The sequence below is a fragment of the Setaria viridis genome, chromosome 6, assembly GCF_005286985.2.
Source record: "Setaria viridis chromosome 6, Setaria_viridis_v4.0, whole genome shotgun sequence".
NCBI classification, from domain to species: domain Eukaryota; kingdom Viridiplantae; phylum Streptophyta; class Magnoliopsida; order Poales; family Poaceae; genus Setaria; species Setaria viridis.
In genome coordinates, this window is record NC_048268.2 from 326,134 (window position 1) to 353,630 (window position 27,497).

Consider the following 27,497-nt stretch of genomic DNA (forward strand, 5'->3'; position numbering starts at 1 on the left):
TGTGTCCCATGTGTGTGCATGTGTGTAGTCGTCCTAACTCCTAATGGAGCAAGTGCCTGCTGTACCTACTTGATGTCGCCTTCCTTACAACAACAGGGACAGAAACCTTTTCTTCGTCAACCATCTACATTCTAAAGCACTGCATAATATAATAGTATGCACTTACGCAACATCCACGTCGATCTGAATTCAGGTCAGGACGTCAGGTCAGGATCCAGAAGCTAAAAGGAACGCTGGCCTTTTTCCCCTTGTATATATCTGTAACTGTTCACTTTCTACGTGGTTTCCCGTAAAAAGGATCTTTCTATCTACGTGATATCTGGCTGAAAACCCTGGGCCGTTACTGGACCGCGAGATAGGATTTCTACGGGGATTTTCATGCATGGGAAGCAGAAACAGGAGAGATCATGTTTAATTTCCTTTCCAAGACGAGGCAACTGAATTATTTGGATATATAAAATCAGTTTGGAGACGCCTCAACGATGAATTGAATTGAAGAAAACACTTCCCGTCTGTATCAAAATTATCATCAAATACTTACTAGTTAAGAAAAAAAAAACAGAGAGAGGCAGGAGCAGGGGCGCACGTAACGCGTGGCAAAAGCCAGCACCACCATCATCTGACTCTTTCGATTCCTGATGCTTTGAGAAATCACATCACACCAACTGAATTCCCAACCTAAAACGAACGAACCAACAGAATATCCCTTCCCTTTCCCTCCGATCGTCTTCCTCCTCCGTCCTGCCCTGCCTTCCCCGCCCCCCTCCCTCTTCTCTTCCTCATCTCACCTCCTATCCTCCATCTATTCTAAGCCACCAGTCACCACCACCGTCACGCCCTTCTCTCTCCGAGAACCTTCTACAAGATAGGAGCCTTCCTTAATGGACGATAGATCACTGGGCGGAGGAGTTTCTCGTGTCGGATTGATCAATTAATACTAGATAGAGGAGAGAAACAGAGAGGCGCCGGCCGGCAAGCCCAAGAAGCAATCCTTCCATGGAGGACGGCAAGATGGGGAACGCCACCACCATCCGGGCGGTGCTCGCCATCCTCCAGTGGTGGGGCTTCAACGTCACCGTCATCATCATCAACAAGTGGATCTTCCAGGTCGGTCAACCAGCCCAATACTCTTCTTCTAAATATTGATCGATTGATTCATTCAACCTTGTTGTTGTTTGTTTTTTTATCTCAATTCCCGGATATATTCCTTTGTCTATAATATTCATTCAAAGCGAATTCAGGGGCTGATCCATGAGTATAGGACCAAAAGATTGTCCTTTTATTTTCTTTGCTTATTTCCATAGGTGCAGATGATTCTTCAATACTGGTGTTGTCTAGTGTTTTCACAGAAAGAAAAAAAGATACCGTCTTTACACCTGAAAATTGCTCCACTCGGTTACTTGCAGTTAGGTTCGGGATTTTTATGATGAAGAACAGTAGATTTTTTCTTTTTTTGTCTATTGGTGGCAATTACGGAATTCTGTTTATGCGGCCTGTTCGGCTGGACTTATAAGCCGGCTGAAAAGCTGAAACGGTTGATTTGTTGTGAGAGAAAAATACTGTTCGGTAGCTGATAAGCCGGCTGATAAGCTGAAGCGAACAGGCTGATGGATTTCGGGGTTAACTGAGAACAATAGTGTGTAAACGCCGTGCAGGGAAAATGACTCGAAGGAGAGCCCTTTTCCTTTTTGACAATCATGCTAGCATAAAGTACAGCTGAATCCTTTTAAAAGAATTCCTCTAAAAAAATAAGTACAGCTGGAAAAATAAGATCCTGGAAACAGCATCTCTGGAGTTAATTGTAGTTATGTTGGTCCTAGAAACAGCATCTGTGCAATAAAATTTATGAATAAATGAAAACCATAGTGCTACCTCTGTTCGTATATGTATCTTGACTTTTTTTTATGAAACTTATCCTGACATTTTTGTTTCATAAACAAAATACAAAGGGAAAAAGTAAAAGGAGTGCACGGTTATCAATAGCACGAATCCAAATTGCACCTCTGTGCAGTCATGCAATTTCGTAGGCCACAACCAGGTAGTGAAGTCTGCAATCCTGCATGTTCCTCAAGATTGTGGTTTACTAAAAGTTGTTAGAATGAGCAGCAAGGTTCCTATTCTGACTCTTGGTTTGATGGAGTGTAACCGTCCAGGATCACCTTTGACTTTCAGCAGGTTTAGTACAAATGCCCTGAAGATAGTTAGGACCCAAACATTTCCCTTCAGGCTGCTTCTGCCCGAGATTGTTTCTTTAAGAGGAGCTTGAAAAATATTTTCCTTCTCTCTTGACTTGACACGCTATCTTTGTAGTGATATATATTGATTCTTTATTTATCAAATGATTTGTCTTGTAAACTAGCACAACTGTCAAAATATATGTGCCTAGATATTAGAAACATGCTAGTAGCACTGCTTGCAGTGTTGTTTAAGAAACCATCTGCTAGCATGTGGTAGTGTGCTTTCTGTCAGAGAGAACCTTAAAGAAGAAGCTTTCCGTTTCTCCCTTTTCATCTATTTGAATTGACTTTCGTTGCTTGGATGTTGAAAAAGGGGTTGTTGCGACTTGCTTGGCATAAAGATAAAGGCATCAACTTGATGATTTTTGACTTTAAATTTGGCAGAAATTGGAGTTCAAATTTCCTCTGACGGTGTCGTGTGTCCACTTCATATGCTCTTCTATTGGAGCTTATATCGCAATCAAAGTTCTGAAAACAAAGCCTCTGATCGAGGTTGCCTCAGAGGATCGATGGAGAAGGATATTCCCAATGTCATTTGTATTCTGCATAAACATCGTGTTGGGGAATGTCAGCCTTCGCTACATTCCAGTCTCCTTCATGCAGACGATAAAATCTTTCACTCCTGCAACAACGGGTTAGCGATCTGATCTTGTCATCCTTTGTTTTCCTGTGTTAGTATTTCCACAATGTCAGTAGTAGAATAATAATTTCTGACCGATCTCTTCCACTGTGACAGTGATTCTTCAGTGGTTGATCTGGAGGAAATATTTCGAGTGGCGCATCTGGGCTTCTTTGGTCCCAATAGTGGGAGGGATTCTGCTGACATCCATAACCGAGCTGAGCTTCAACACGTTTGGCTTTTGTGCTGCCATGGTGGGCTGCCTGGCCACTTCCACAAAGACCATCATGGCAGAGTCCCTGCTCCATGGATACAAGTTCGACAGGTATAAGAGGATCTTTGTTTATAGATTGGCACCTGACATTTGGTATGAACAATTCTACTGTTTCTATTTGCAGCATCAACACGGTGTACTACATGGCGCCATTTGCGACGATGATCCTGTCGGTTCCAGCAATCGTGCTTGAAGGCAGCGGCGTGGTGAGCTGGCTCTACAACTACGACTCCGTGGCCCCAGCGCTGGCGATCATCATCACGTCAGGGGTGCTGGCCTTCTGCCTCAACTTCTCCATCTTCTACGTGATCCACTCGACGACGGCCGTGACCTTCAACGTGGCCGGCAACCTCAAGGTGGCGGTGGCGGTGCTGGTGTCGTGGATGATCTTCCGGAACCCCATCTCGGCCATGAACGCCGTCGGCTGCGCCATCACGCTCGTCGGCTGCACCTTCTACGGCTACGTGAGGCACCTCATCTCACAGCAGGCCGCCACCACGCCAGGCCCGCGCACGCCCAGGGGCCGCATGGAGATGCTGCCGCTCACCGGCGAGAAGCAAGGCGACAAGATTTAGCAGCAGCTGCCGATGTCGATTCGATATTTACTAGGAAGGAATAAACCAGCAGACTTACATCTGATCTAACAGCCGTTTCAGCACGGATCATCAGGAGCTTTTTGGCACATAGTAGAGAACCGAAATGGCAAAAGTTCCAGTCGAGTTGGTGTAGAGCTTCGTAAAAAGGTTGCTGATTCTTTGTCTTTCTTTTTGGTCTTGATGACGATGATAAATTTGGTCACCCAGATTTTGGTGCTGTCATTATTAGCACTACTGTTGCGTTCATCCTTTTTCGTACAAATCTGAAATCATTTTGCTGTCAGATTCTGATGTGAAATCTTTCGTCTGTATTGCTTAAATAAAAAAAATTGAAATCTTATACGAAATGCTATCAAATCATAGGGATTCATCCAGGTCCAGCTATCTCCTCCTTATCGGGATAACATGTTAGCAGAAACTTTTTTAAGCATCACTCGCAATCAGAAGTTGGAAGAGAAAAAGAGTCCGAATCCCCATTACAGATATATTTGCTGCTGTAATTTCGAAGAAACAAGGTAAGGCTTGTTTAAAAGCAGAGAACGGTGGGAAAAGGAAAACAAATAAAAAAAGAAACGCACGCTCGGTGGGACTCGAACCCACAATCCTTTGATTAGAAGTCAAATGCCTTATCCATTAGGCCACGAGCGCTTGTGTTGTATACCTTCACATCAAAGGCTTTTTAACAAAAATACACATCCTTTTCTCCCCCCAAGTGTACGTGTAAAGCTTCGATTCTGATCTATTATTGTTCCAAAACATACTTTTATCTTAGAAATCGACAAGGCATTGTAGATAGCTACTAGGATATTAGATCCATCTCCAAATGAAAACAAAAAACAACAAAAATGATGCATATAATGAAATAGAATAAATCCAATTCTTAATACTCATCAACATATTAGGATTAGAGGACAAAATCAAACTTGTCACATAAGATAAACGGAAAATCTAAAACGAGAGGGCTCTCGATCTAGCTTAAATCGAGATATGGAAGGGAAGAAAGAGATAGAAAGAAAAAGGAGGCGATTAAACAAAGAGAGCTCTCCAGCTAGAAATAGGTGGAGAACCCCTGGCCCACCCACATGCTATCTACCACCGTCCAAGCCCAATGCCTTATCCTCTTCGTCTTCCTCGCGACTGCACGCTTGACTGCAGCTTCGCTCGCACGCCCCCAACCGCTCTTCGCTGATCCTAGACGCTACCCTCCGTCTTCGCGGGCTCCTGCCTTTCATCCTCCCCTCCTCCTCCCCTTTGTCCGGATCCGTACTTCGCCGCCATCTTCTTCGTCTCTACCCTAAGACCGCCAGTCCACCAGCCTCCACCGCCGTGTCGTTCCGCCCACCTCCTACCCCACCCTCTCCCCCGCCCATCCTAACCACTCCTCTTCCTCACCCCCGTCGCATGCACAGGCCACCGGATGTTCTCCACCACCCGGCCGGCGGCGCCACCACCGCCCACACCCCGCCAGCTCCGCCGGGTCGGCCGCCTCCCTGGCCATCCCTCTAACCCGTAGGCACAAATTATCCCCTCCCCAACCCCAAACCCTGAAACCCTAATCCTAATCCCCAAACCCTAACCCGAATCGGAGCTCGCCAGAGTTGGAGTCGTCGCCGGAGTTGGTGACTCGATTTTGTTATTTCCTCGTACCAATTTGTTACTTGTCATTTTTCCCTTTTCTGGCATTTTTTCTTTCAAAAAAAACTAAAACGAGAGAGCTCTCGATCGATCTAGCTTAAATCGAGAGCCTCCCGATATGGAAGGGAAGAAAGGGACTAGTGGTTCTAAAGTATTTTTTTTTCTATCTTGGCTCTTCTTGTGCATATATTTGTTGCTTTTAGGTATTTTAATATTAAAAAATGCTACGAAGAATAGCCGCTGCTACAGCTACTACCTACACCTCTGTTTTTTCGTTTGTCTTGGCTCTTTGTCGCCACCAATGCTATTTATTTACAACCTTGTTGAACACCTTAAACATGTGGTTTACTGTTGTGTAGTTTAGTTTATCCGTATATATTTTTGCAAATTTTACTCTAATGTTATATCAGATTACATTTTGTCATTTTCTTATCCGGACTGATTGAGAAAGCTGTACGTCGAGATTGATTGGACCTCCTCCTATTCCGCTATTCGGGTGCAATTTTAGCAGCACGATGATGATGGTGGTCGACGAGCTAGCCTTGGCGGCATCTCATCGACGAGACGATGATCTGCGGCGGCAAAATATTCAGAAAGCAGAGGATTGATTCCATTTCTTGGAGACGTTTGAAACGGGACAAGACTTACTCGCATGGCACTCGATGGCTTTTGCAGGGCAAGAGCAGGAGCAGGAGCAGGAGCAGGGGGGCTCCATCCTCCATGGCAATCCATGGATGCTGCCTCCTGTCCATGCAACACATTTTCTGGATTTCGAGTTGGCAATCGATCGGAGCAGGCGGCGGGCAAAAAACAACGAGCCGCTGCAGAAATGACAGCATGATGAGTGATTCGCCCCGCCCATGGCCATGGGCCTCTTGTGTTGGCTCGGGGAAGGAAGGCAAAAAGCGCGCCAACTTTAATCTTTCTTTCCTTCTTTCTTTCTTTACAGTCTACTACTTACTCTTATAGTCTTATAGAGGGGGAAGGTAGGAGGGTCTTTCCAACTTGGCCGTCAAAAGGTGATACTAGGTCGCCTCTTGTTTCAAACTCGAACTCAATTCGGTTTCATATACATGGTTTGAAAAAAAAAACGCATCGTATATGCTTCATTGAAAGGGTCATGGATGAATACAATGCTTGACTGCTTGTAATTTGCAAGGCAGGCAGCTGATCGATCCTGATTGACGTGGATCGATCATGGTGGTGCAATGCAAATATGCAATCGAAGACTGATGGATGATGCAGCATGATACCAGTACTACATTGCAATTGCAGCCTTATGCATGGCCAGCTAGCAGCTCTACTCTACTCTACTCTATTCTGTTGCATCCATGATTCTCTTCTCTGCTCTGAGAGTGTGAGTATCATATCTCACTCGCTGCACCAACAGCAAAGGCTGCTGCTTGCGCGTGACTCTGGCTCCTCGTCTATCTGTAGACTACTGTAGTGCAAGCAGAAGCACCTCCCAAAGTTTTCGGTCAAGAGCCATCAGCCGCCCTACACCTACACACCATGCAGGCCTACCTATATCATGCATATCATCATTATTATACTGCTGAAATTTCTACCATGCATCCATGTGTTCTTCGTATGGCACTGCTGTTCAATTATACATATGGAATATGCATACTCGGTCCACAGTAAACTTGGAGTGAACATGCATGTTGGGGGCAACGAGGAAGTTATGCAAGGGGCTAAATGTTGGCGGAATACGGAACATAGCGCCGTGACGGCATCATAGTCCAGTACTAGACGACTGAGTGCCCCCAAGCTGCGCTGGCTGTTCCAGATCGGATAAACACATACAGTGGAGTGGTACACTATCCACGGTATCCGATTACTACTCACATTGCACGCGAACAGAAACAGACTTTTATGTTGCTCTGTTTTTGGCAGTGTACGTTGACAAATTATTATTACCTTGTGGCATGCATGTTGCTCTCTAGCCTCTCTTGCATTGGTATCAAGTAGGAGTACCATACACCATTGATGTTAGATTTTGGGAGGACCTTTGGATTTGGATTGGTGACAAATAAACCATTGGCGTTAGCTTATCCTATGCTGTACAGAATTGTGAGGAAAAAGTTTGTAACAGTGGCAAGTGTGCTAAGTTCAATATTTCTTTTCGATGAGCTTTAGTAGGAGACAAGCTAGCAGCATGGTATACGAACTAGTTTCCAAGGTGGTAGCTGTTAGTTTGAATGCGAGGAGGAAGATATCTTTAGGTGGGGTTTGCACAAGAATGGCATCTTTTCTGTTCATTCGATGTATTCCGCATTGATACACAAAGATGCTTTACCAAGAAAAAGTGATCTTTGGAAGATAAGATTTCCTCTAAAGATTAAAATTTTCCTTTGGTACTTGAAGAAACGTGTGATTCTAACTAAAGATAATTTGGCCAAAGAGACATTGGAATGGTAGTCCTAAGTGTTGTTTCTGCAATGCAAATGAAAGCATAAACCATTTATTTTTCGATTGCCATATGGCTATAGGTTCATATGGAATACCATATTCATAGCATATGTTCATTGTCATCCAAGCTAGGGCCGGCGGCGTGATGAGTGGCGTGGAGCCTACCGGTCAACCACGGCCACGCAGGAGCATTATTGTTTATATACATGCATGAAGGCGTTCCAATGCATCATGCATGCATGTCCTCTAGTGGAGTGATCGAGAGAGTGTGTTGTTGTATTCTGGTCCAGTCAGAGTCAGTCTCGATCGGCATTCAACGTAGTACTACTTACGAGACTGATGGCCTGGTAGTATGTAACAAATATTCAAACATGATCCATGCATCGATGATCAATCTTACTACACTCCTATAGTATATTAGTAGTTGATAATTAAGTACTGGCATTATATTTGTTAACCATGCATGCATTGCTTGGGAGGGAGGGCCAAAGGCAAAGGCAAACAACCTAACATACATGCCCTTTGATTTCCCCAATCAAATCCAAATCCCTCTCTCGTCCTCCCAAACCCCACGAGCACCTAGGCGGCACTAGGCTCTTGTTAACATAACATTTAGGTCAGTTACTATAACATTTAGGTCAGTTACTAAGACCGAGAACTTGGTAACCATGCCAGTTAAGTATCATGGGGATGAAACTAACTTCCCCTCGTAATGATCTTGCCAAATCAACAGTTTTGTTGATGTGGCAACAAATTTAATGTTCATGACACTCCTACAAAACTCCTATTAAGACCAGTCTTACTCCTGCTTGGACCAGTTCCTTTCCTTGGAATCCTACTCTAGTTTATTTTGGACTAATTTAGCACTCTAGTTGCGGCAACAAAATTGGAGTAATTAACCACCATCATTGGGGACGACCGTGGAATGATTATGTAATCGAGATGATCCGAGCCCTTGATCGTGCGATTAGACGGCCGATGAGCAACTGAAGATTTGAAGCTTTGGCATTAGAGTAGTAGTAAGGAGGAGAAGAAGGGGAGGCAGGGCACGGGCACATATCCAGGCATGATTGCTGGGAGGCCCCGTCCCGGGTGAAGAGGGAGGGATGCCTCAAAAGGCGGGGAGGCGCTTGTAGCGGCCAGAGAGATTTGTACGGGTACAAGGAGACCCATCATTCCAGCTAGGCTGCTGCTGCCGCCATCACCCCTGCTTCCTACCTTGAATATACCCAATCACTCATTCCTCTACCGGACTCTAGTAGCTCTAGACTCTAGGCTGGAAAAGACAAATCTCTTGGACTCCCTGCCCGCCTTTGAAACTTTGTTTGTCCTACAAGTAGCATCTGTGCTGTGCATGCATCCACAGTTTAGGAGTATTTGTTCAACAACAACATAAACGCTCAACAAACTCAGATGACCAAGATGTATAATAATGAGTTTCATTGCCTACACCTACTAGCTACTTGGTGAACAATCTGGGCTTGGTACAGACATTCCAGCTAAACCCAACACAACACGGCGTTGCATTGCATGCATGAGCAAACAGAGCAAAGGGTGGATGATCCACCCCCTGGACCGACAGAGGAGAGGCAGCACGGCGACCCCTGTCTCGTTTCATCTCATCTCATCGTAGTAATGGAGTCATGAGGAAACAGAGGAAAGGAAGGATGGATCGATCGAATTCAGTCCGATTCATCATCTCCTCAACAATCATCCTTCCCCCTGCGCATCAGACACCCCATCATTAGCAGGAGGCATTACACGGCCTCCTCTTCTTTTCCTTGGCCTTCCACTCCCATTGTGGATGGAGTATCTATAAAACCCAGCGCCCAGCACCATGCACACCAGCTGTCACAGTTCTTCCACCAGCATCCCAGCACCACCAGACACCATCAGCAGCAATGGCGCACGGCGGGTTCTACTCGGCGATGGCGCACGGCCTCGACGCCCTCCACCGCAGCCCGCACGCGTGCCTCTCGGCTCCCTTCCTCCAGCAGGCCGCCTCCCTCCTCCGCTCCCTCCACTCCCAGCTTCTCCACGTGGTGCAGCGCCTCCACCTCCCTCCCGGCGAGCGGTGGCTGGACGAGTACATGGACGAGACCTCCCGCCTCTGGGACGCCTGCCAGCTCGCCCGTGCCGGCGCCTCCGCGCTCGACGCATACTGCGCCTCCGCCGCCCGCGTCGCCCCGGCCGTCCACGACTGGCTGCTGCTCTACTCCGCCTCCGCCGCACCGCACCACCACCACCACCACCACCACCACCACCTCATGCGCGCCATCAACGCACCCAGGCGACACGCCGCCGGACTCCAGCAGGACAACCGCGCCCTCGCCGACGCAAGGCTCGACCCGGCCTCCCTCCTCCTCGACGCCCGCTCCCCAAGGGACTTCAAGCTCAACGCCTTCAACGGGTTCCGCGGAGTCCTCTACGCCCTCCGCAACGCCACCTCCTTCCTCCTCGTCCTCCTCATCTCCGGCACCGTCACCTGTCTCCCCGACCTCCTCACTTCTTCTGCTGCCGCTGCCGCCACCCACCAGCACCTCCGCGCCACCTCGGGCTACGTCGCCTCCATGGCGCGCCTGCGACACCGCGTCGCCCAGGAGATGGACTCCATCCTTGGTTGCAGCGGTGGTGGCGACCACCACTCCACATCTACTGCAGGCATCATGATGTACGAGTTCCGCCAGGCCCGGGCAGCCATCGACAGCCTCAAGCAAGACTTTGACAGGGTCGTCGCCATGGGGGGCTACTGCGACCACGACGAGATCGCCCAGAGAGCCGAGATCATCAATGGCTGGGTTGGGATGCTGCGATCGGGAGCCGAGAGCCTCATCGTCGAGCTCGACGACTTCTTCGACGAGATCGTCGAGGGCAGGAAGATGCTCTCCGACCTCTGCAGCCATCGCTAGCTACCTGAAACAACAAAAAAAAAGTTCAGCTCAGCACTTCTTGTATGCTAGTACCGGCCCGTAGATACAACAAGACTAACTACAATTCTAGCTAGGGAACCCAAGGGAAGGTGCTTTTTTGTTTGCTTGTTTTCCTTCTCCATCTGGTTCGATTTGAGTGCGCTGCTGTGCTGTGTTTACTCTCTAGCTGCTACCATTCTAGTAGGGTCAGGGTGTCCATACTTGAGTCGTGCATGCAGAATCGAATCATGATCGTCTTTAATTTGTATGCTTCCCTAGTTCCCCTATTTGCCAGAATCAGAACCAGAACCAGAACATATCTATCTCTAGCATTTTTTAATACAACATATCTTTTAGATATTATAATAGTTGATGGTGAAAAGGAGAATCTGCAAGCGCCACCAATCAGACCTCGGAAAAAGGAAAACCAACTCTTTGTACCTTTTCTATAACTGGAAAAGGGCTATAGAGATGTGGCCAACTTGTTAGACATAGGAGACAAAAAGGAATGGAAAAAAACAGAGGGGAAATTAGCCTTTATAGTTGTCATTCTTTTTGCTTGTTTTTGTTTTCGATGGTAGGCTTATGCTTTCATTATCATGGATCATATCGCCCCAACAGTTCAAGAATATGCTGAATGGTAGCGTAAAGATTGCTCATGTTGCTAAGATAGACAACAAGGGAAGGAACTAGAGAGATGGTACCTTTTGTGACCTTCGTGAGGTTCTTGTCTTGAGATGCTTCTCTTTGATCTCTGACGACAGTCACCATTTGCTTTCTGTGATGATGAGAGAAACAGCCTTCTGGAACTGGAACAGGATGATCACCTTGTGGACCTCTTGTGAGCCAACCAAAATCAGCTTCTGCGACCGGTTGAAATGCCAAATTGATTGACCTGTGCCTTCCAGAGCCAAAAAGCCAAAAAGATAAGATACATCATGGTAAGCAGCAGCACCGCAATCCCATATTCCACACTTTGGGGTTGGGACGCCGCCTGTGCTGGGAAAAGCTGACCTTCATCAATCCACCAAATCCAATGGCTCTTTCTGAAACAGACACAATGATCACTTTTTCAAGCAGGTTTTGGTACTTCTTCAAGCAGGTTTTGGCACACATGAAAAGCTCTTGCCATCAGCTCATTGATCAGGATTATAGTAATATAACCCCCAACTGGACATTATCCTCCATGCACATCACCAGGCAGCTACTTTCCCCAGGGAAGAAGTCTGAAAATGAACAGGACAAAACCAAATTAAATTTTTATCTCTGAAGATCTAAGAACAGTTTTGGAGTATACATATTGCAGTAATATTCCAGGAAAAGACAGAATATAGAACAAACAAGCAACTTAATCTCACCCATAGAATTCGTTTTATGAAAGAAAATAGCTAGCAGTATGGACCGTACCTGGTGTTCTGACAAACTTGTATACTGTACAGTAGCAAAAAAAAGTGAAGGGGGGGGGGGGGGGGGGGGGGGGGGCATACAGGAAAAACTACATTGTACCGTGTGCAGCAAGATCAGGAGCATTATGCTGCTCCTCCCCTTCCAGATGCCAGCAGCCACATTGAGGTAAATAGGACAAAATGGTACTCAAATTGATCTAATTCAACAGCGATAGAAAATTTCTATCTTGGACAGAAGACTGCTTCAGACTCTTAGGTGATGGGTCCAAAAAATGATCATATGAATTTTTTTTAATTTCACTATAATAATTGTGAAATTAACAATGAACATTTGTATAGGTACATGTCTTGTGGACCTCACATGCCCCAACAATTTGCCTAAAAGCTGCAAACTTTTGGATAGATCAACAGTGAGGTCCTCCTATGTACACCATTTTACAAAAATGAAAAATTAGCCAAACAATAACTGAATAGGCTTCAAGAAAACTGCCAGGAGGTCCTGCATAGGATCAGGCACATGCCTCAGCCTCATTTGGATGCTGAAGCAGGCTATCACCATTCTGGACTTCTACCGACTTGTGATTGCTATGACCAATGGATTTGCACTGCTTAGAAGGAATATCAGGACTCCAAGTGTCTGGAACTGTGAGGAAGTACTTTGCCATGAACTTCCTAAACCTTTTCTTGTACTCCCTGGGGGAAATTACGGTTGGTGAAACATTCTTGGGTACTACCAGAGAAGTCTTCACCCATGTCTCCAGTTGTTTGTCCCAAGTATATTGTCTCAGATAATCAATGATGCCAAATACAAGTTCGTGCTTTTGTTTATCCACTCCAACAAGAAGAGAATAGTCCATGACGTTGACCGACTGCAAGCACAACAATTATGTTAAAAAAATATTTTTGCTGAAAAAACATAATTACAAGTGATTTGTGGCAAAGATATACATACAGTGAGAAAAGCTGTGTCATTCCAGATAGCACGCTGCAAAAGATGCTTTGTTCTTCCACCAATATAGATTGGAGAAACACCCATGTCCTCAACATAGTTTTGGTCCAGGTAAACAGTGTCATGATCATTTGAGTCAGCAACGCGACGTGAAAAAGTAGCGCCTTTGAGGTCATAAATCCGTGAAATATTGTGGCCAAAGAGAAGATTCTCCATCACCATCAGGTCGATCTTTACCTCTTTGCCATGCCTAATATGCTTAACCTGTAAAAGGCAAGTGAGACCACATAAAAAAATAAGCCTGGAAGATGAACTGAAATCAAGCTCGAGCCGTTGATATAAATTACCTGATAGATTCCTAATATTTTAGCAAGACAAGTTTGGCTTCCAGTGTCCAGGGAATGGAAAACATGCTGGAAGTAATGAGGAGCAAATTCAATAAATGATTCAAACTCTGTTTTCTTGATTTGCTTAATGATAAACCTGTCATCCATTGTCTTTGCAAAAAATGCCTTGCTCTTTCCACCTTGAGCATCCCACTTTTTACAGCGGCTCAAAGAAGTAATATATGCAAGCTCAGATGGGCAGCACTTCTTTCTTAATTCATAGAATTCATTAGCATATATACTAGTGACCGAGTATTTGCCTCTGAAAGTTACTTTCCCGTTGACGGTTATTTCTGGATGTGCTGGAGACAATAAGGATGAGCTATCATAACCAGAGAAATCGTCAGATGCAATTGACGAGATAGATGACAAGCTAGCTTCAGATTCTTGAGATCCAGTAGATGACCATTGTGATGAGCTGTACGAACTTGCAGACATAAAACTAAAAGATTTCTCCATCGTTCTAGCATGCTCTCCCCTGTAGTTCTCCATCTCATTCTCGAAAGAGGAATCTTTTAAATGGTGACGTTCATCGGACATGGCAAGAGCACGAGCTATTATGCTTGATATCTCATCCTCCTGTACACACAGAATATTACTACCTGGACCAACTGTGAACTGCGGAGGGTATGCATCGTCTTGCTGTTCAAACAAGGGAGGCAGGTAAGATGGTTTATAATGGTTAACGATTTCAAATTCGTCCAAATATCCATCTTGAATGTCATTCCTATAAGCCAATTGAGATTCATCAATTGGATTCCAAATCCACCTTTCTGTGCTATCCCAATATTGATATTTGAACTGTTGGGGACTGCTAGATGGCTCCTGTTCCACAGGTATTGTGTCTGCCACTGTAACATTTCTCTGGACCCCCTTCTCATTGGATATCTCAAAACAAGGAACTTTGGGGGCTTCTGTTGTGCTATCTACATCTATTTGACTAGGACCAATGGAAGATTCTTCATCTTTACTGCCTCCATTGCAAGAAAGTTCAGAGTTCCCAGCTTCCAGATTTCCATCAAGCGAGGGTGCTCCAGTGTCACCTGATTGATGGTCAAGGTAAAGTTTGTTACTTGCAGACTCAGTGACCCTTGCTGCCACAAAAGCTGTCATAGTTTCATTATATGTGAATCGACTGATTTTCTTACCAATTTCAAAGTTGCCATCAGAAATCTCGTTCACAATATCAGCAGGGTTCTTGCAATTAGCAGCAGTTTCTAGCCCAACAGATTTACAGTAGAAAAGCTGATGTAGACGACGGTCCCATATGTAAAGTCTGAGTAGAAGGTCCTGATAGGACCAATTTATATTCAAAAGTTCATTCACAGATGAGGATGGTCTCCCATTTTGGTCAATGGCCTTGTCCAGAGAACCCTGCATAACGATACAGATATTGACAAACTAATAAACAGTAATGAAAAGAACAATTATGTAGGACCTATGATAACAGAAATTAATGCAAGGGTACCTACCTCAAAGCTAGCCTTTTCTTTGATCAACAACTCTTCGAGTTCAGCAAAGTCCTTAATAGGGAGTGAGAGGCCACAATTGATTGCAACTCTTATCACATCAGAATGTTCATTCTTCAACTTTTGTAGCAAGGTTGCAACCTTAGAATAAAGTGTCACACCTCTAGCATGAACCTTGAAAGATACAGTATAAAAGTTAGACACCACTGCACGTGAACTGAAGATAATTAACGAACGAAATGGTAAAGAGAATAAGCCATACATGTCTCCTTTGCCCTTCGAACCAATCCTGTCTGATGGGGTTGATGAACTGGAGAGTGGGTTGTGGTTTGCAGGTAGTGTAAATTTTAACTGATGAGTACCGGAACATAGCAACTCTAGAGCCCAACCTGAAATCAAAACCAGATGTATCCATCACCACACTGGAAAAACAATAGTTTCCATGGCAATGCCATGCTACAGCCTAAAGGCTAGCAAGGAGTTAGTTCTATTTAAATCATTTGTATGTGTAAAATGTATATATGCGTAGCATACCCAAAAAAGCGCAAGCAATCCCTGTTCACCAAATGTCCACATATGGATAACCTTCTGGCTGCAGAATGGCTTGAAAAACTAAGTTCCAGGAACTTCCCAAATGAGAGATTGCGCGCTTCAGCTGATATTAATACTCTTGGAGTTGATTTGGATATCCCATGTTCGTGATCACATCTTGAGCACCTAGTCCACATCCATATTTTTCCTTCAGATTCGCCAGGCAAATGGTGTTGGGGCTCAAGCCGCTTCACTAGCACGGTCAAATTTCCATTTCGATGAGTGTAGGAGTACATGTGAGATTCTGGAGGCTCTCCACATGAGGAGCAGCTCAGTTTCTGCTAGAATAAAAAATTAACAAGCTGAGTCTTAATCTTAAACCAATCAAGTTGTATTACTAACGCAAAATATGGCTATTTCACGTAAGAGCAAACACTGAAAGAAAACGAAGAAAATAGTGCTACCTGATTCTGCAAAATATCTTGCAAATACCGCCCCAATGACACATCAAAATTCCCATAATATTTTATACGGGTTAAATGGCTCTGTTCACAAATAATCTGCTTTTCTGTGCACTGGCTAGACATTAAAATGAGTATGCTGTGAGAATCAAGTGCTTCATCAGCTTGATCGTCATCAACATCTCTCTCTTTGATAACAATACTGGTGCCGCTATGTGCTCCGTTTTCTACCGTAGCAGGTGATTCTCCACTTTTATCACTTGCAGAGGAACCTGTTCGCATGATTGCTTGAGTAATCTCTTGTTTCTGGGTACCATTTGTGGACTCCTCATTTTCACTGGAAACCGCAGACTCTTCCACCTTTGGAGTATGAAAACCATTACTAAGAGTTTCTTGACTGGATTGAACCCTGACTTCTTTCTGTTTATCATTTGTCTCTTGCAATGACGTAACAGGTAAATAAATATTCTGGTGACATAAATTGTCTGCAAACAATTTCCTCAGCGGTCCTGGGACTCCTGATGCTATCCTCTCAGAATTAGTGGATGGACTTGAGTCATACCGGATGCTTGCACCTTCTTGAAGATCAGAGCTGCTGGTTATTGAACTCGGCGCATCTAAATTTCTTGGAGATCTCAAAGTTTTGTTCACATCGACATAGCTATTAGAAGTGGGATGGAACAATCGAAGTGCTGGAGAGTCATCATGTGAAGGAAAATTAGGGATAGCACCACCAAGAGCAGCAAGATCAAAAGCAGTTGTTGATAGCCCTTCCATAGAACTAACAGAGTTTTCTTTTGGAATATTTTTATCATTAAGAAAAACCCTTTGATCTTCAAAGAAAGAAGTTTCAAGGATCAAGTGGTATGCTGCAAAGACTGTGAAGTGCATGACTTGCTTGACTTTCTTCAATTCTTCGCTATTTGCTCCTTTGAGCAATATCTGAACGAGAAAGAAACCACAGTTACTGTAAATATCAATCCAAAATGTGTAAAATACTAATCAGTTTGGAACTTGCTATTTAATCAATTGAGTGTTATCAGTGCACATCGAATGTACTGCATTGAGTATAAGATGAGTGCAAACTATACATACCGTGCAGCCCAATGGACATGGAAAGCCTTCCAAGAACATCAATGTTTTAGATGGCACCTTTCCACCCTCACTGGTGGTGTTATGCTCCTCAGTAAATTTCTCGATATGGAAGTAGTCACATTGCTTCAGCTTTGGTTTGTTTAAAAATTCTGAAAAGGAGATTATGGGAGAACCCGTACAACGTGCAATTCTCTCTAGCCGGTTGAGCTTCATATCAAGAATTAGCGTGACGCCTTCTTTCAGAAGGAGTTCTTGTATGTTTCGTGAAACAGTCTTCTCAACCATAACAACATTAGGACTGCACATCTCCATCATTTTACCAATAGCTCTCTCCAAAAGGTCCTTTTCCTAATTATTGAAGGCATAGAAAATAGAAATGTGTTATCCCTCAATGCAACAATACAGAGTAGGTTTACTATTTGTGTGCATATAGATATGTGAAGTCCAACCTGATCCATTGAATTAAATGATGACAAACCGACATCAGAATGCCCAAGGACTCCTTTGAGAAGCAGAAGCCTAGGACTGTGGTAACTGGTCGGCATGTGCTTATGAGCAGCATTCTTCTTGAAGACTAACCCCTTGATCACCTCACTGCAACCAGTACATTGCCAGGTGAAGGGATACAGTTTGAAGGTTGAACCAAAAATAGAAACTCCATTGGTCTGAAAACAAAGGGTTAGCTGAAAAATTGTATTCACCTTTGCCGGCGAGTACCAGATGCTATGCATTTGACCTTGATGTAAGATCCAGGATCCATGTCCTTTCCCATGGTACCGTCAGGTTTAATAAGTAGCGCTGCTTCCCATGATAGGGAGGTGACGATGTCAAGCCAACTGTCGCTACCCTCTTCCTTGGAAGAAGAGATGCCAGCAGATGCCAGGAAGCGGCTTACAAGTATCTTGAGCTGGCCATTCATAGCTTCTAGCATCGCCTTCTCCCGCTCCTCCCTCGGATTGCTCGGGCTGGCGTCATGTTCCTTACCAGGGGACGGGAAACTTGAGTGGCCCCACTTGATCCCGTCGCTATAATCATCGTCGTCGAAGCTCTCGGCCTCATCCTCCTTATCTGCGGCCTCAGGTGGCATCCAGATGGTATCGTTTAGCAGGCGTGAAATCTCCGTATCACTGCCTTTGGTACTCTCAGCCCCATCAGAATCATCCCCAGACTTGACCGAGTGGTTGTCAACAGAAGATGCAGATGGATTGCGGCTCATCCCGCCATTTCTGTGCCATGAAGCATTGGAGGTAAAACTGTCATCTGTGGATGGATGATGGTTATTATTGGTATCCCCAGGCTGATTCTGTCCGAGATGATGTGGTGCATGCAGACTGCGATGGTCACCATTAGCATGTAAAACCTCCGACGCAGCCTCCCTGTTTGTTGGGCAAGAATAAAGAAGATGATCATTCAGGGGCAGCATATATCTGTGCTATCTATTGGGCCATCCAAAACTAAAAAAAGCTCTAGTACAGGCTTAGCTGGTTGGCAAAGAAACAAACAAGTGACCGATGCATTCATGCTGCAACATACTAGGGGAAGGTAAGTATTGTGCAAAGAGATCCAACTAACATGATACTACACCTGGCTGAGCAGGAGCAGAGTCAAACATTGAGGCAGATGGCGCACAGGACTAGTAGATTAGTTAATCTGAATGGGTTACAATCCAGAGGAGGCTGAGGAGTCCAATGGAAGGAAGGGCAGAGACAGTAGTAGTACCTGGTTGCGTGGTGGTGGTGCTGATCCATGTCGGAGCACATCGCCTGCGGCTGCGGCGGCGGCTGTCACATGCCCTTGCAGGTGCTGGTGATATTCGGTTCTGTTGGGGCGCGTGGAACCGAATCGGCGCGGGGCTCAGAGCCAGCCTGAGCGGAAGCGGATGAGATGGGATGAGATCCCCCGCGCCCGCCCGCCTATGTATCTGCTGCTTGCTTGACCTGGCGGCAACAGCAGCAGACCCGGTCAATTAAACTTGGAGAAGACGGAAGAGTTGAATTGGAGCGCATTCATATTGGTTAGTCACCAAGAACAAGTAAGAATCAACTCCCAAATCGATTGGGGAATTCTTGCGCTTCGCAAGCAAAGTAAAGCAAAGCAAATCCCTGCAGGCGATCGCTAGGAGGGAACCCCCTTGACTTGATGAGTAGAAGTAGATATTTACTGGTGTAGAGATTTATGAAATCGAAAGCAGCAGCAGCAGCAAGGAAGGTGGTGGCGATGAATCCAAGCAACCCAAGGAAGCAGCAGCAGAGGGAGGGAGGGAGGTGGAAGAAGGGCCAACCTGCCAGCCTCGCCTGCCTGCCCCCGGACTGGAGCGAGCAATAATCGAAAACAAGATCCAAATAGTATTTGCTAGTTTATACAAGCACAAAACAAATTTAAAAAAGGGGGGGGAACGGAGGTGGCCCAGCTGTGCTCTTTTGGGGGGATTAACGAGGCGGACGGCAACACGACAAGAGAAATTCACGCCCCCACCCCAGGCGAAGGGAATGGAATCCAATGGCACACACCGTACCGGTGGATGGTCCGGTCATGGCGGAGGAGGGGGGAGGGGCAGTGCCGTTGGCTTCTTACCTTATTATTACCGGTGGAATCGATGGAGTCCTCTTCGTCTTCCCCCGCGGGTGGAATTGGAACGGAATCCAATCCTCGGGGGGCTGGTTGGCTGCGTGCGCGGCGGGCTCTCGCAATTAGCGGCGGCGCTGGAATCCTCGGCGGGGCGGCGAAAGAGGGAAGCGCAGGGAGGAGGAGGACGGGAAGAAGACGCCACCCACGGCTGACCAAAAGAAATTGAAATACTACTACTCCTACTTGTTATTATTCCTCCTTGTCGCCGCTACTAACTTCTTCGTGCTTCGGTGGGCCCCACCCACAACTATCTTCTATCTATTCCCCACCTTTCCTTTGATTTTTTTTCTTATTTTCTCAAGTATGCATATTTATTTAGTTAGTTAGTTATGTAGTAAATAAATAAATCAAAATAATTAGGAAGTAGCAATAAATGGTAAGCGTGCGCCGACGCGGTCAGGTCAAGGTGTCCTCCTCCCCACCTCACCACCGACTCGACTGGAGGGGAGGAGGTTGGTGCCGCGTCTGTTCACCTTGGTAGGCAACCCTGACCCTAACTTCAACTTTCCTATTGCTCAGACCAAATCAAACTAACTTGTTGAAACTGCAATTTAGGGCTGTTTGATATTAGGGGTTAAAGTTTAGCCATTATCACATCGAATGTTCGGATACTAATTAGAAGGATTTAACATGAGCTAACTATAAAACTAATTGCAGAAACCCTGGGCTAATTCGCGAGACGAATCTATTAAGCCTAATTAATTCATCATTAGCAAATGGTTACTGTAGCACCACATTGTCAAATCATGGACTAATTAGGCTTAATAGATTCGTTTCACAAATTAGCCTCCATCTGTGCAATTAGTTTTATAATTAATATATATTTAATACTCCTAATTAGTATCCAAACATCCAAGGTGACATGTGCTAAAATTTAGCCCCGGCAGCCAAACAAGCCCTTATAGTATCGCAATAGTACATCATCCGTTTCACACAAACAAAATAACAAAAATGGTATGATTTTCCCTACATATACACGTTTCTAACATCTCACAAATACATCAAAAGGTGATAGGACCAACCAAACATGCTAATCCTCGTATTGTCATTTTATTCAACCCATGAGACGGTTGACATTTCAAAGTCTAGCCTGCTCGGAATAGCCTTTAGCGGCTGCAGCTGCAACTACAACTGCGCGCGGCTGCCAGCGTAGCCAAATGTGCAGTTCCGAGCAGGCTGTGTTTGTGACCTATTTACAAATAATAAATGGGTCCTTTTTCTCCGTTTCTAATATGTATTTAATGATGCTAGGAAAAAAACCTATCAGTGACTAATTCAAAACCAGTACTCTCGTTCATGCCTCATGCATGTGTTATGGTTGACAACTCGTAATTATCTCCGTTTTCTTTTCAAGAAGCTAAGGATGCATGGCCTGAGATTTTCTACAGCTGTCAAAGTAAGGAAAAAAATAGATTGTGTCGCCATCTGTCCATGTTTCTCGATCTAACCCTCCCTTTGTTGGTGACGTCAAGTTTACAACGTCCCGTCTCTCACGAAGAGGCTTAGTAGCAGTCATAGATTGCCCTCTTGGAACAAACCAGCAAGCAAAAGCAAACAATCATGCATGTATATGCTGTAGCGTACGTATATCAAGCAACATATATAAGAAATCACCAGCAAAAAAATAAAATAACCACACACGCACACGACGGCTCGTATATCAAGCAATGCAAAGCCTATATATTATTACCAAATATGACTAATCTAACTTTATCCACTTAAGTCACACCCCTACCAGCTTAGCATCGCGCTACTCCAATCATGCATCGTCCTGTGATGTTGCCTGCCCAACGTGTCCCCAACCAATCGATCGTATTCTCGTCTTGTTGCATCTCTCTCCATGCATTACTTCACCACGATTAGAATCACACAAACTAATACTTCCTCGGTTCATAAATATATATCGTGTGTTTTGTTTCGCTAGGACAATCCTTTTGACGAACAATTGATCGCTCTATGAATATGAAAGTAATTTATTTATCATAAACGTCATATATTTAGTATATTTAGGATTGGAATGAGTAATACTACTATGCTACTGGATAGGCACCATCATATCATTTGACATATATAATGCAGGAATTATACTACACCCATGCAGAGTTGATATGTAGTATCCTTACAAATTGAGTGTTATTAATTGTGCCAGTTTTTGCAAAAATTTAAATTTTTTTGTTTAAATGTGTGTTTCATATAATTACATGGTCAAACTTAAAGTCAACCCTCATTTCTTTCCCTAAATTTGAAAGTTAGTAATTAAATTTGTGCATTTAAATTTAAAACATGCTTGCACGAGTGATTTGGATTTTATTTGGTTCTCAAAGGTGTGTTTGTACTTTGAATCTAACTCAAAATACAAACTAAAACTAACTTAATTATAAAAACCTAGTATGACTAACTTTGCACACGAGCGCCCCTTAGTCGCTGATGAGAAGGCCCCACCTGACCGTCTCTTTCTCGCCCTGTTCCTTTTTCTTCCTCCCTGCACGGACACCGCTGCTCCTCTGCTTTTTCCTTTGCGCCCGGCCGCTCTCTCCCTCCCCCGTTCTTTCCTTGCCCAGCAACACGCCACATGAGCACCCAGCAGCACGCCGTACCCACGGCCACATCTCCCGTCAGCAGGCCCGACCGAGGCAAGGGAGGCTTCCAGAAGCCCTTTTCCCCTTGCCATGTGCGCGCGCGCCCACAGCTGCGCTCGCCTCGAGCGACGCCGCTCCACCCATCTCCGTTTGATGCTCAGCCTGTAGGCGGATTGGAGGATCAGTGTAAAGAGTTCGAGGCGTTGACATGCTCTTACCAGACTGCACCCCGGCGTTGGTAGGTTTCATAGCTTCGAGATCCTCAACTGGTGATGGCATGCCCTGCAGTTGAGGATGGTTCCAGACTCGAGGAAACATGAGAGTACTATCCACTTATTAGGGCTCCGGCCGTTAGGTGGGGTTTGGACGCTACCGTTCAGGCTCCATCCGTGCAGGTACAGTGTACAACCTCTATAAAGTGTATAAATCTATAGTTATAGTCCGTGTGCACTGGTTATGGATAGTACTGTTGACTACCGTTGCTTCTGACTAGACTTATATTATACTTCTACCTTCCTTTTTAAGATAGACTGCATTTGCCGTTGAGATGTGGAGGGTGGAAGCTCTCACATTGCCTAGTGTGTTTGGGTGCTGGATTGTTGGGTGAAGGATCTAGTGATTTATGATGACTTCCTTGATGTGAGGTGTTGACCTCGGAGATGGTATTGCTTTGATGCATCCTTGACTACTGCTGTTGCATGCATATAGTATTATTCCCCAATTCCTTGGCTTTCTGCTATTGGGAGTTGACATGGCCTACCCGCTTCTCGGGTAGATGGTGGCATTTCAGGGTCAGAGCCCGACTACAACTTTGATAATGACGGATGGGAAAACTAGGGATGGTCCCTCGATCAAGTCGCCTCTGGAGATGATGCTCGCTATAGCTCATATTTCCGCTGTGTAGATGTTTTACCTTTCATGATTCATTCATGATTCATTCTTGATGGACTTATACTGGTATGTGCCGAAGTAATGTACTTGATATTTATGATACTGTGACTCTGTTGCTATTCTATATTTCTGTGTTGGTATGAATTTGTACTATCTGAGATAGGAATTCGCACGTGATAGTTTTTCTGAAATTATCACGGAGGTGTGTAGGCTTGAATTCCGAGAAATGAGATTCGAGTCGCTTCATGATTTGCATGATATGCAGCATGTCAACGTGGGATTGATCAGCAAGACACCACAAACAATCAGCGAGTCTTGCGTGACAAAACCATACTCAAAGCACAATAATACAGCAAAAGCAAGAGTATCTTTCGCTTCCACAGCAAAGGTCTGTTCACTCGTAACGTCATCTCTTATCAGCGGACATACTTATCGGGATGATGACAATCAAGTAGCTCCGTAACCCAGCAAAGCAAATATAAAATGCATGGTAGTATTTCCAATGTCTGTGGCAACGTAAATCAACATAATCTTACAAAAAAAAAGGTGGTATGGTAAATATGATAAGCTCAATTACAATATACTATGAATTGCTAAGAAATTAAATACACTTCAGATAAATAAGAATATAGTAAATGCATATAATTAGACTAATCGTTATCAGAAAGTAATACAGAGATTGACTTTTACTACTCCCTCCGTTACAAATTGTAGGTCGTTTTAACTTTTCTAGATTCATAGATACTATTATGCACCTAGACATATACTATGGGGGTGTTTGGGAAACAGGGGCTAAACTTTAGCCCTGTCACATCGGATGTTTGGATGCTAATTAGGAAGACTAAACATGAGCTAATTACAAAACTAATAGCAGGACCCCTAGGCTAAATCGCGAGACGAATCTATTAAGCCTAATTAATCCATCATTAGCGAATGGTTACTGTAGCACCATATTTGTAGCACCATGTTATCAAATCATGGACTAATTAGGCTTAATAGATTCGTCTCGCGATTTAGCCTAGAGGTTGTGCAATTAGTTTTGTAATTAGTCTATGTTTAGTACTCCTAATTAGTGTCAAACATCCGATGTGATAGCGGCTAAAATTTAGCCCCAAACATCCCATATATCTAGATGAAACTAAAAATACTAAAACGACTAGAACGAAGGGAGTATAAAGAATTGCCTAACATTAATAGCCCAAGGGAACAGTAGAAACGGTAGGTTCTCCTTTCTAGAGACGGACAATTGTCTTGGATGGTCTAAAGAATGAGCGAGCACACTGGACACATCAGCATCTCCTGAGACTGAAGATCAGCCATGCATATATGTGATCCCCTGACAACGAGTCCAGGACAAGGAGAGAAAAGAAAAAGGCAAGAACGAATTGACTTGCTTATAAGCAAAGCAAAAATGATTAAATCCAATACAACAAGTACGAATATATATGGACCTAATTCGATCTTAAGTGCTTAATTAACCCTTATTTCATTGGAGATCATCATTATCAGTTTATCAAGTGATGACCACTAAGATGGGCAGGAATATTCCTTGGAATAGATATATGCTTCGGTGGCATAACATATACTCCCGTCGTATTTCCTTCTGAGAATCGGCGCATACATTTTTGTCACCATTTAAAATGCAGATAATAAATTTTCTGGCCCCAACATTTTTACCATTTTCATTTCTAAAAGTTAACCCTAGTTAAATAAATCTGGATTCTATCGAAGCTAATAACTGTAATTAGAGAGGAGCTAGACAATGTGTACCCGAAGCATGACTGGATGTCACTAAAATATAATAACAATTTAAAAAAAATAGAGAGCGTGCATGGTTTGACTGAGACCATTTCCATCTTTGTTGGAGCAATCTTCACGTCACGTACAAAAGATTGTTAATCTGTTCTCGGGAAAGTTCTCCGTTGTTTGCTCTCTCTCTCTCTCTCTGTTTCTTTATTAAATTAGACTCTTTTTAATGCATAATCAGTTGCTACTGTCTCAAGTCAGGAGCTAACCATGCATCGATATAGTATTAGTATGTTATTGCTGTCGTACTACCATATAGTAAAATATATACGGACATGTCTGAAGAGAAAGACACCAGATTAATATATACTCTGTATGCGTACACGCTATCTTGTATGATTAACTAAACGATGTAGTAGAGCACAAGACATGTGCGTGGAAACAAAGCTACAGCCAAGAAATTACTTAAAGCAGGCCAATATGTGTTTTATTTCTTGTGCAGGCCAGGCCAACATATATAATTGAGTGGATTTGGGGGAAAGTGAAAATGCCTTGCGCTTTTTCCTCTACTTTTGTAATTGAATAAAAGATTTTCGGTGGTTGTTATTAAGTATAACTAACTACTATTTTGTTCTAACCTTCGTATATATTTATGTATATATTTATGGAGGAAGGGAGTAACATTTTTATCTTGGCTTCGTCCTTTAATATGTATGAAAGAAACAACCTAGTCATCGACCATTTTGCTTGTGGATGAGGGAACATGATGGTAGAGAAGCAACACGATCGAGAGGTAGTAGTAGCAAATTACAAGATACATGCAACTGCTGTCTGAAAAGCAACACGACAGATGGCAAACTGAAAACGAAGTATCCTGACGAGGAAGGCATCCATCCATCCATATGCATGATGATTGATCTATCTGATGCGTCGATCGATCGATCACTGGATTGATCTGTCCTGGGCTTGACAGCTGCGCATGCAGCTTGATCGAGTTGTTGGACTAGGTATCCGTGAAAACTCATGAAACAGACACAGACTCATTATTAATCCAACTAAGACCTTCTAATAATCGGCGGTGATGGTATCTTTCGATCAATTTAGAAACAAATATCTATCTCTGCGTGCCGTCGTAATTAACCGCATAGAAAGCAAGCACTACTTGGATGGTGACAAGCTACTTTGTAGATGTGACATCGGTTTTGATCTCTCGTTCGCTCCAAATTATTCCAAATTTTAAGTTGTTTTGACTTTTTTAATAATTGGTCGTTTGTAGAATCTAGGATACGAGGGGGTGAATAGACGACAACACTAAATAAATTTAATTAGTAACACATGAGAAATTATATTTATACTCTTTCAAAAGCTAGGTGATGGTTTGCAACTTAGGGTGACAAGATACAATTCAATCTTTAGGAATGTAATTCCTCAAAGTAAATTGCAATATGAAAATTGAGCAAAGAAATAACTGAAGACAAGAGACGAATTTATCCCGTGGTGTTGATAACTTGCCGGTCACCCCTAATCCACGTTGAGGTGGATTCAATGCTTCAACCACTCCTCTATCAAGACTGTCAAGGATAGATCCTAAGTACCAGCAAGGAAGGAAAAAGATGGACTCCTACTAGGATTCCTCTATAATCCTACTAGGACTCATACCTTGTAATCCTACTAGGACTCCTACCTTGTAACCGACTAGTAATCCCACCCCTAAGTATATAAAGGAGGGTAGGAGTGCCTAGATCAGTAGGCGAAGACCTCAGAGAACCTCAACAGAGGACCAAATCCTCAACACCAAACAACACCCAAGCGCAGGGCGCAATATACAACACCCCAAACAGGACGTAGGGTATTACGCTACTCTGGCAGCCTGAACCTGTATAAATCTGTGTCTTGTGTCCTCGCTTTTACCTCCGAGTTCCAGGTCCGACGATCCCCCACAAACCAATCTACTACCTCGGGATACCCCTCGGTAGGTTGACGGGTATAAAACACCGACAAAGACTTCACTTGATCTTGAGCCAGCTTGATTGGAGGACTATTGAAGGTAGATTTGAAAAAAGACTTAGTGGATGGAAAGGAAAGATGTTCTCGGTTGGGGGACGATTAGTGCTGATTAACTCTGTATTAACTAGCTTACCTACGTTCATGCTGTCATTTTTTGAGGTCCCTAAGGAAGTCCTAAAAGTATAGAGCACTTCAGGTTAAGGTTCTTTTGGCAGAACGATCAGCACGGGAAAAAATATAGAGTAGCGAAATGGGACTTACTATGTCACCTGAAGGATCAAGGCCTGGGGATAATGAACTTAGAGACACAAAACAGATGTCTATTAAGTAAGTGGTTGTTTAAACTTTGTAATGAGGAGGGAATTTGACAGGATTTACTAAGGAAGAAATACCTTAGGAATAAACCTCTAGGCCAGGTATATAAGAAACCGGGTGATTCACAGTTTTGGATGGGTTTAATGGGCGTCAAAGAGGACTTCCTCAATTTGGGGCACTTTGAGGTTATGCCTGGGGCACAAACCAGATTTGGGAAGATAATGGTTAGATTTGGAAGGATAATGGTTAGGAAATAGAACGTTAAAGTCTCAATATCCTAACTTGTACCATATAGTGTGAAAGAAACACGCTACAGTAGCTGATGTCTTCTATGCTACACCACTAAATATTT

General features: G+C 44.0%; 3 protein-coding genes, 1 long non-coding RNA gene and 1 other non-coding gene across 7 annotated transcripts; 3 read left to right on the forward strand and 2 right to left on the reverse strand.

Moving 5' to 3' along the window:
* The first annotated feature begins 642 nt into the window (after positions 1-642).
* Positions 643-3,972, forward strand: LOC117859565 (UDP-galactose transporter 1). Its single transcript, XM_034742694.2, has 4 exons — positions 643-1,107; positions 2,622-2,871; positions 2,974-3,181; positions 3,255-3,972. The coding sequence occupies exons 1-4, from the start codon at positions 997-999 to the stop codon at positions 3,703-3,705; spliced, it is 1,020 nt and encodes a 339-aa protein (XP_034598585.1). The 5' UTR covers positions 643-996; the 3' UTR covers positions 3,706-3,972.
* Positions 3,973-4,301: 329 nt separating this feature from the next.
* Positions 4,302-4,374, reverse strand: TRNAR-UCU (transfer RNA arginine (anticodon UCU)). Its single transcript has one exon. It is a non-coding gene; the product is annotated as a tRNA-Arg (tRNA).
* A 4,726-nt stretch (positions 4,375-9,100) lies between these two features.
* On the forward strand, positions 9,101-10,969 carry LOC117862117 (uncharacterized). Its single transcript, XM_034745629.2, has one exon. The coding sequence runs from the start codon at positions 9,675-9,677 to the stop codon at positions 10,680-10,682; it is 1,008 nt and encodes a 335-aa protein (XP_034601520.1). The 5' UTR covers positions 9,101-9,674; the 3' UTR covers positions 10,683-10,969.
* Positions 10,970-12,348: 1,379 nt separating this feature from the next.
* LOC117862116 (putative 1-phosphatidylinositol-3-phosphate 5-kinase FAB1D) lies at positions 12,349-19,775 on the reverse strand. 3 transcript variants are annotated; one of them, XM_034745628.2, is made up of 13 exons: positions 19,554-19,775; positions 18,699-18,916; positions 17,681-18,355; positions 17,429-17,573; positions 16,980-17,327; positions 15,888-16,826; positions 15,427-15,761; positions 15,155-15,281; positions 14,896-15,066; positions 14,572-14,824; positions 13,385-14,466; positions 13,041-13,301; positions 12,349-12,957 (listed from the first exon to the last, which is right to left on the reverse strand). In XM_034745628.2, exons 2-13 carry the CDS (start codon positions 18,737-18,739, stop codon positions 12,598-12,600), a joined length of 4,737 nt encoding a protein of 1,578 aa, XP_034601519.1. In that variant the 5' UTR covers positions 18,740-18,916; positions 19,554-19,775; the 3' UTR covers positions 12,349-12,597. The 3 variants fall into 3 exon arrangements, with proteins under 3 accessions (XP_034601519.1, XP_034601517.1, XP_034601518.1); XM_034745626.2 differs by having other exon boundaries at positions 13,385-14,797; XM_034745627.2 differs by lacking the exon at positions 19,554-19,775 and adding an exon at positions 19,261-19,409 and having other exon boundaries at positions 13,385-14,797.
* Positions 19,776-21,887: 2,112 nt separating this feature from the next.
* Positions 21,888-23,177, forward strand: LOC117861602 (uncharacterized). The gene is made up of 2 exons (XR_011898518.1): positions 21,888-22,848; positions 22,962-23,177. It is a non-coding gene; the product is annotated as an uncharacterized lncRNA (long non-coding RNA).
* The last annotated feature ends 4,320 nt before the right edge of the window (positions 23,178-27,497 follow it).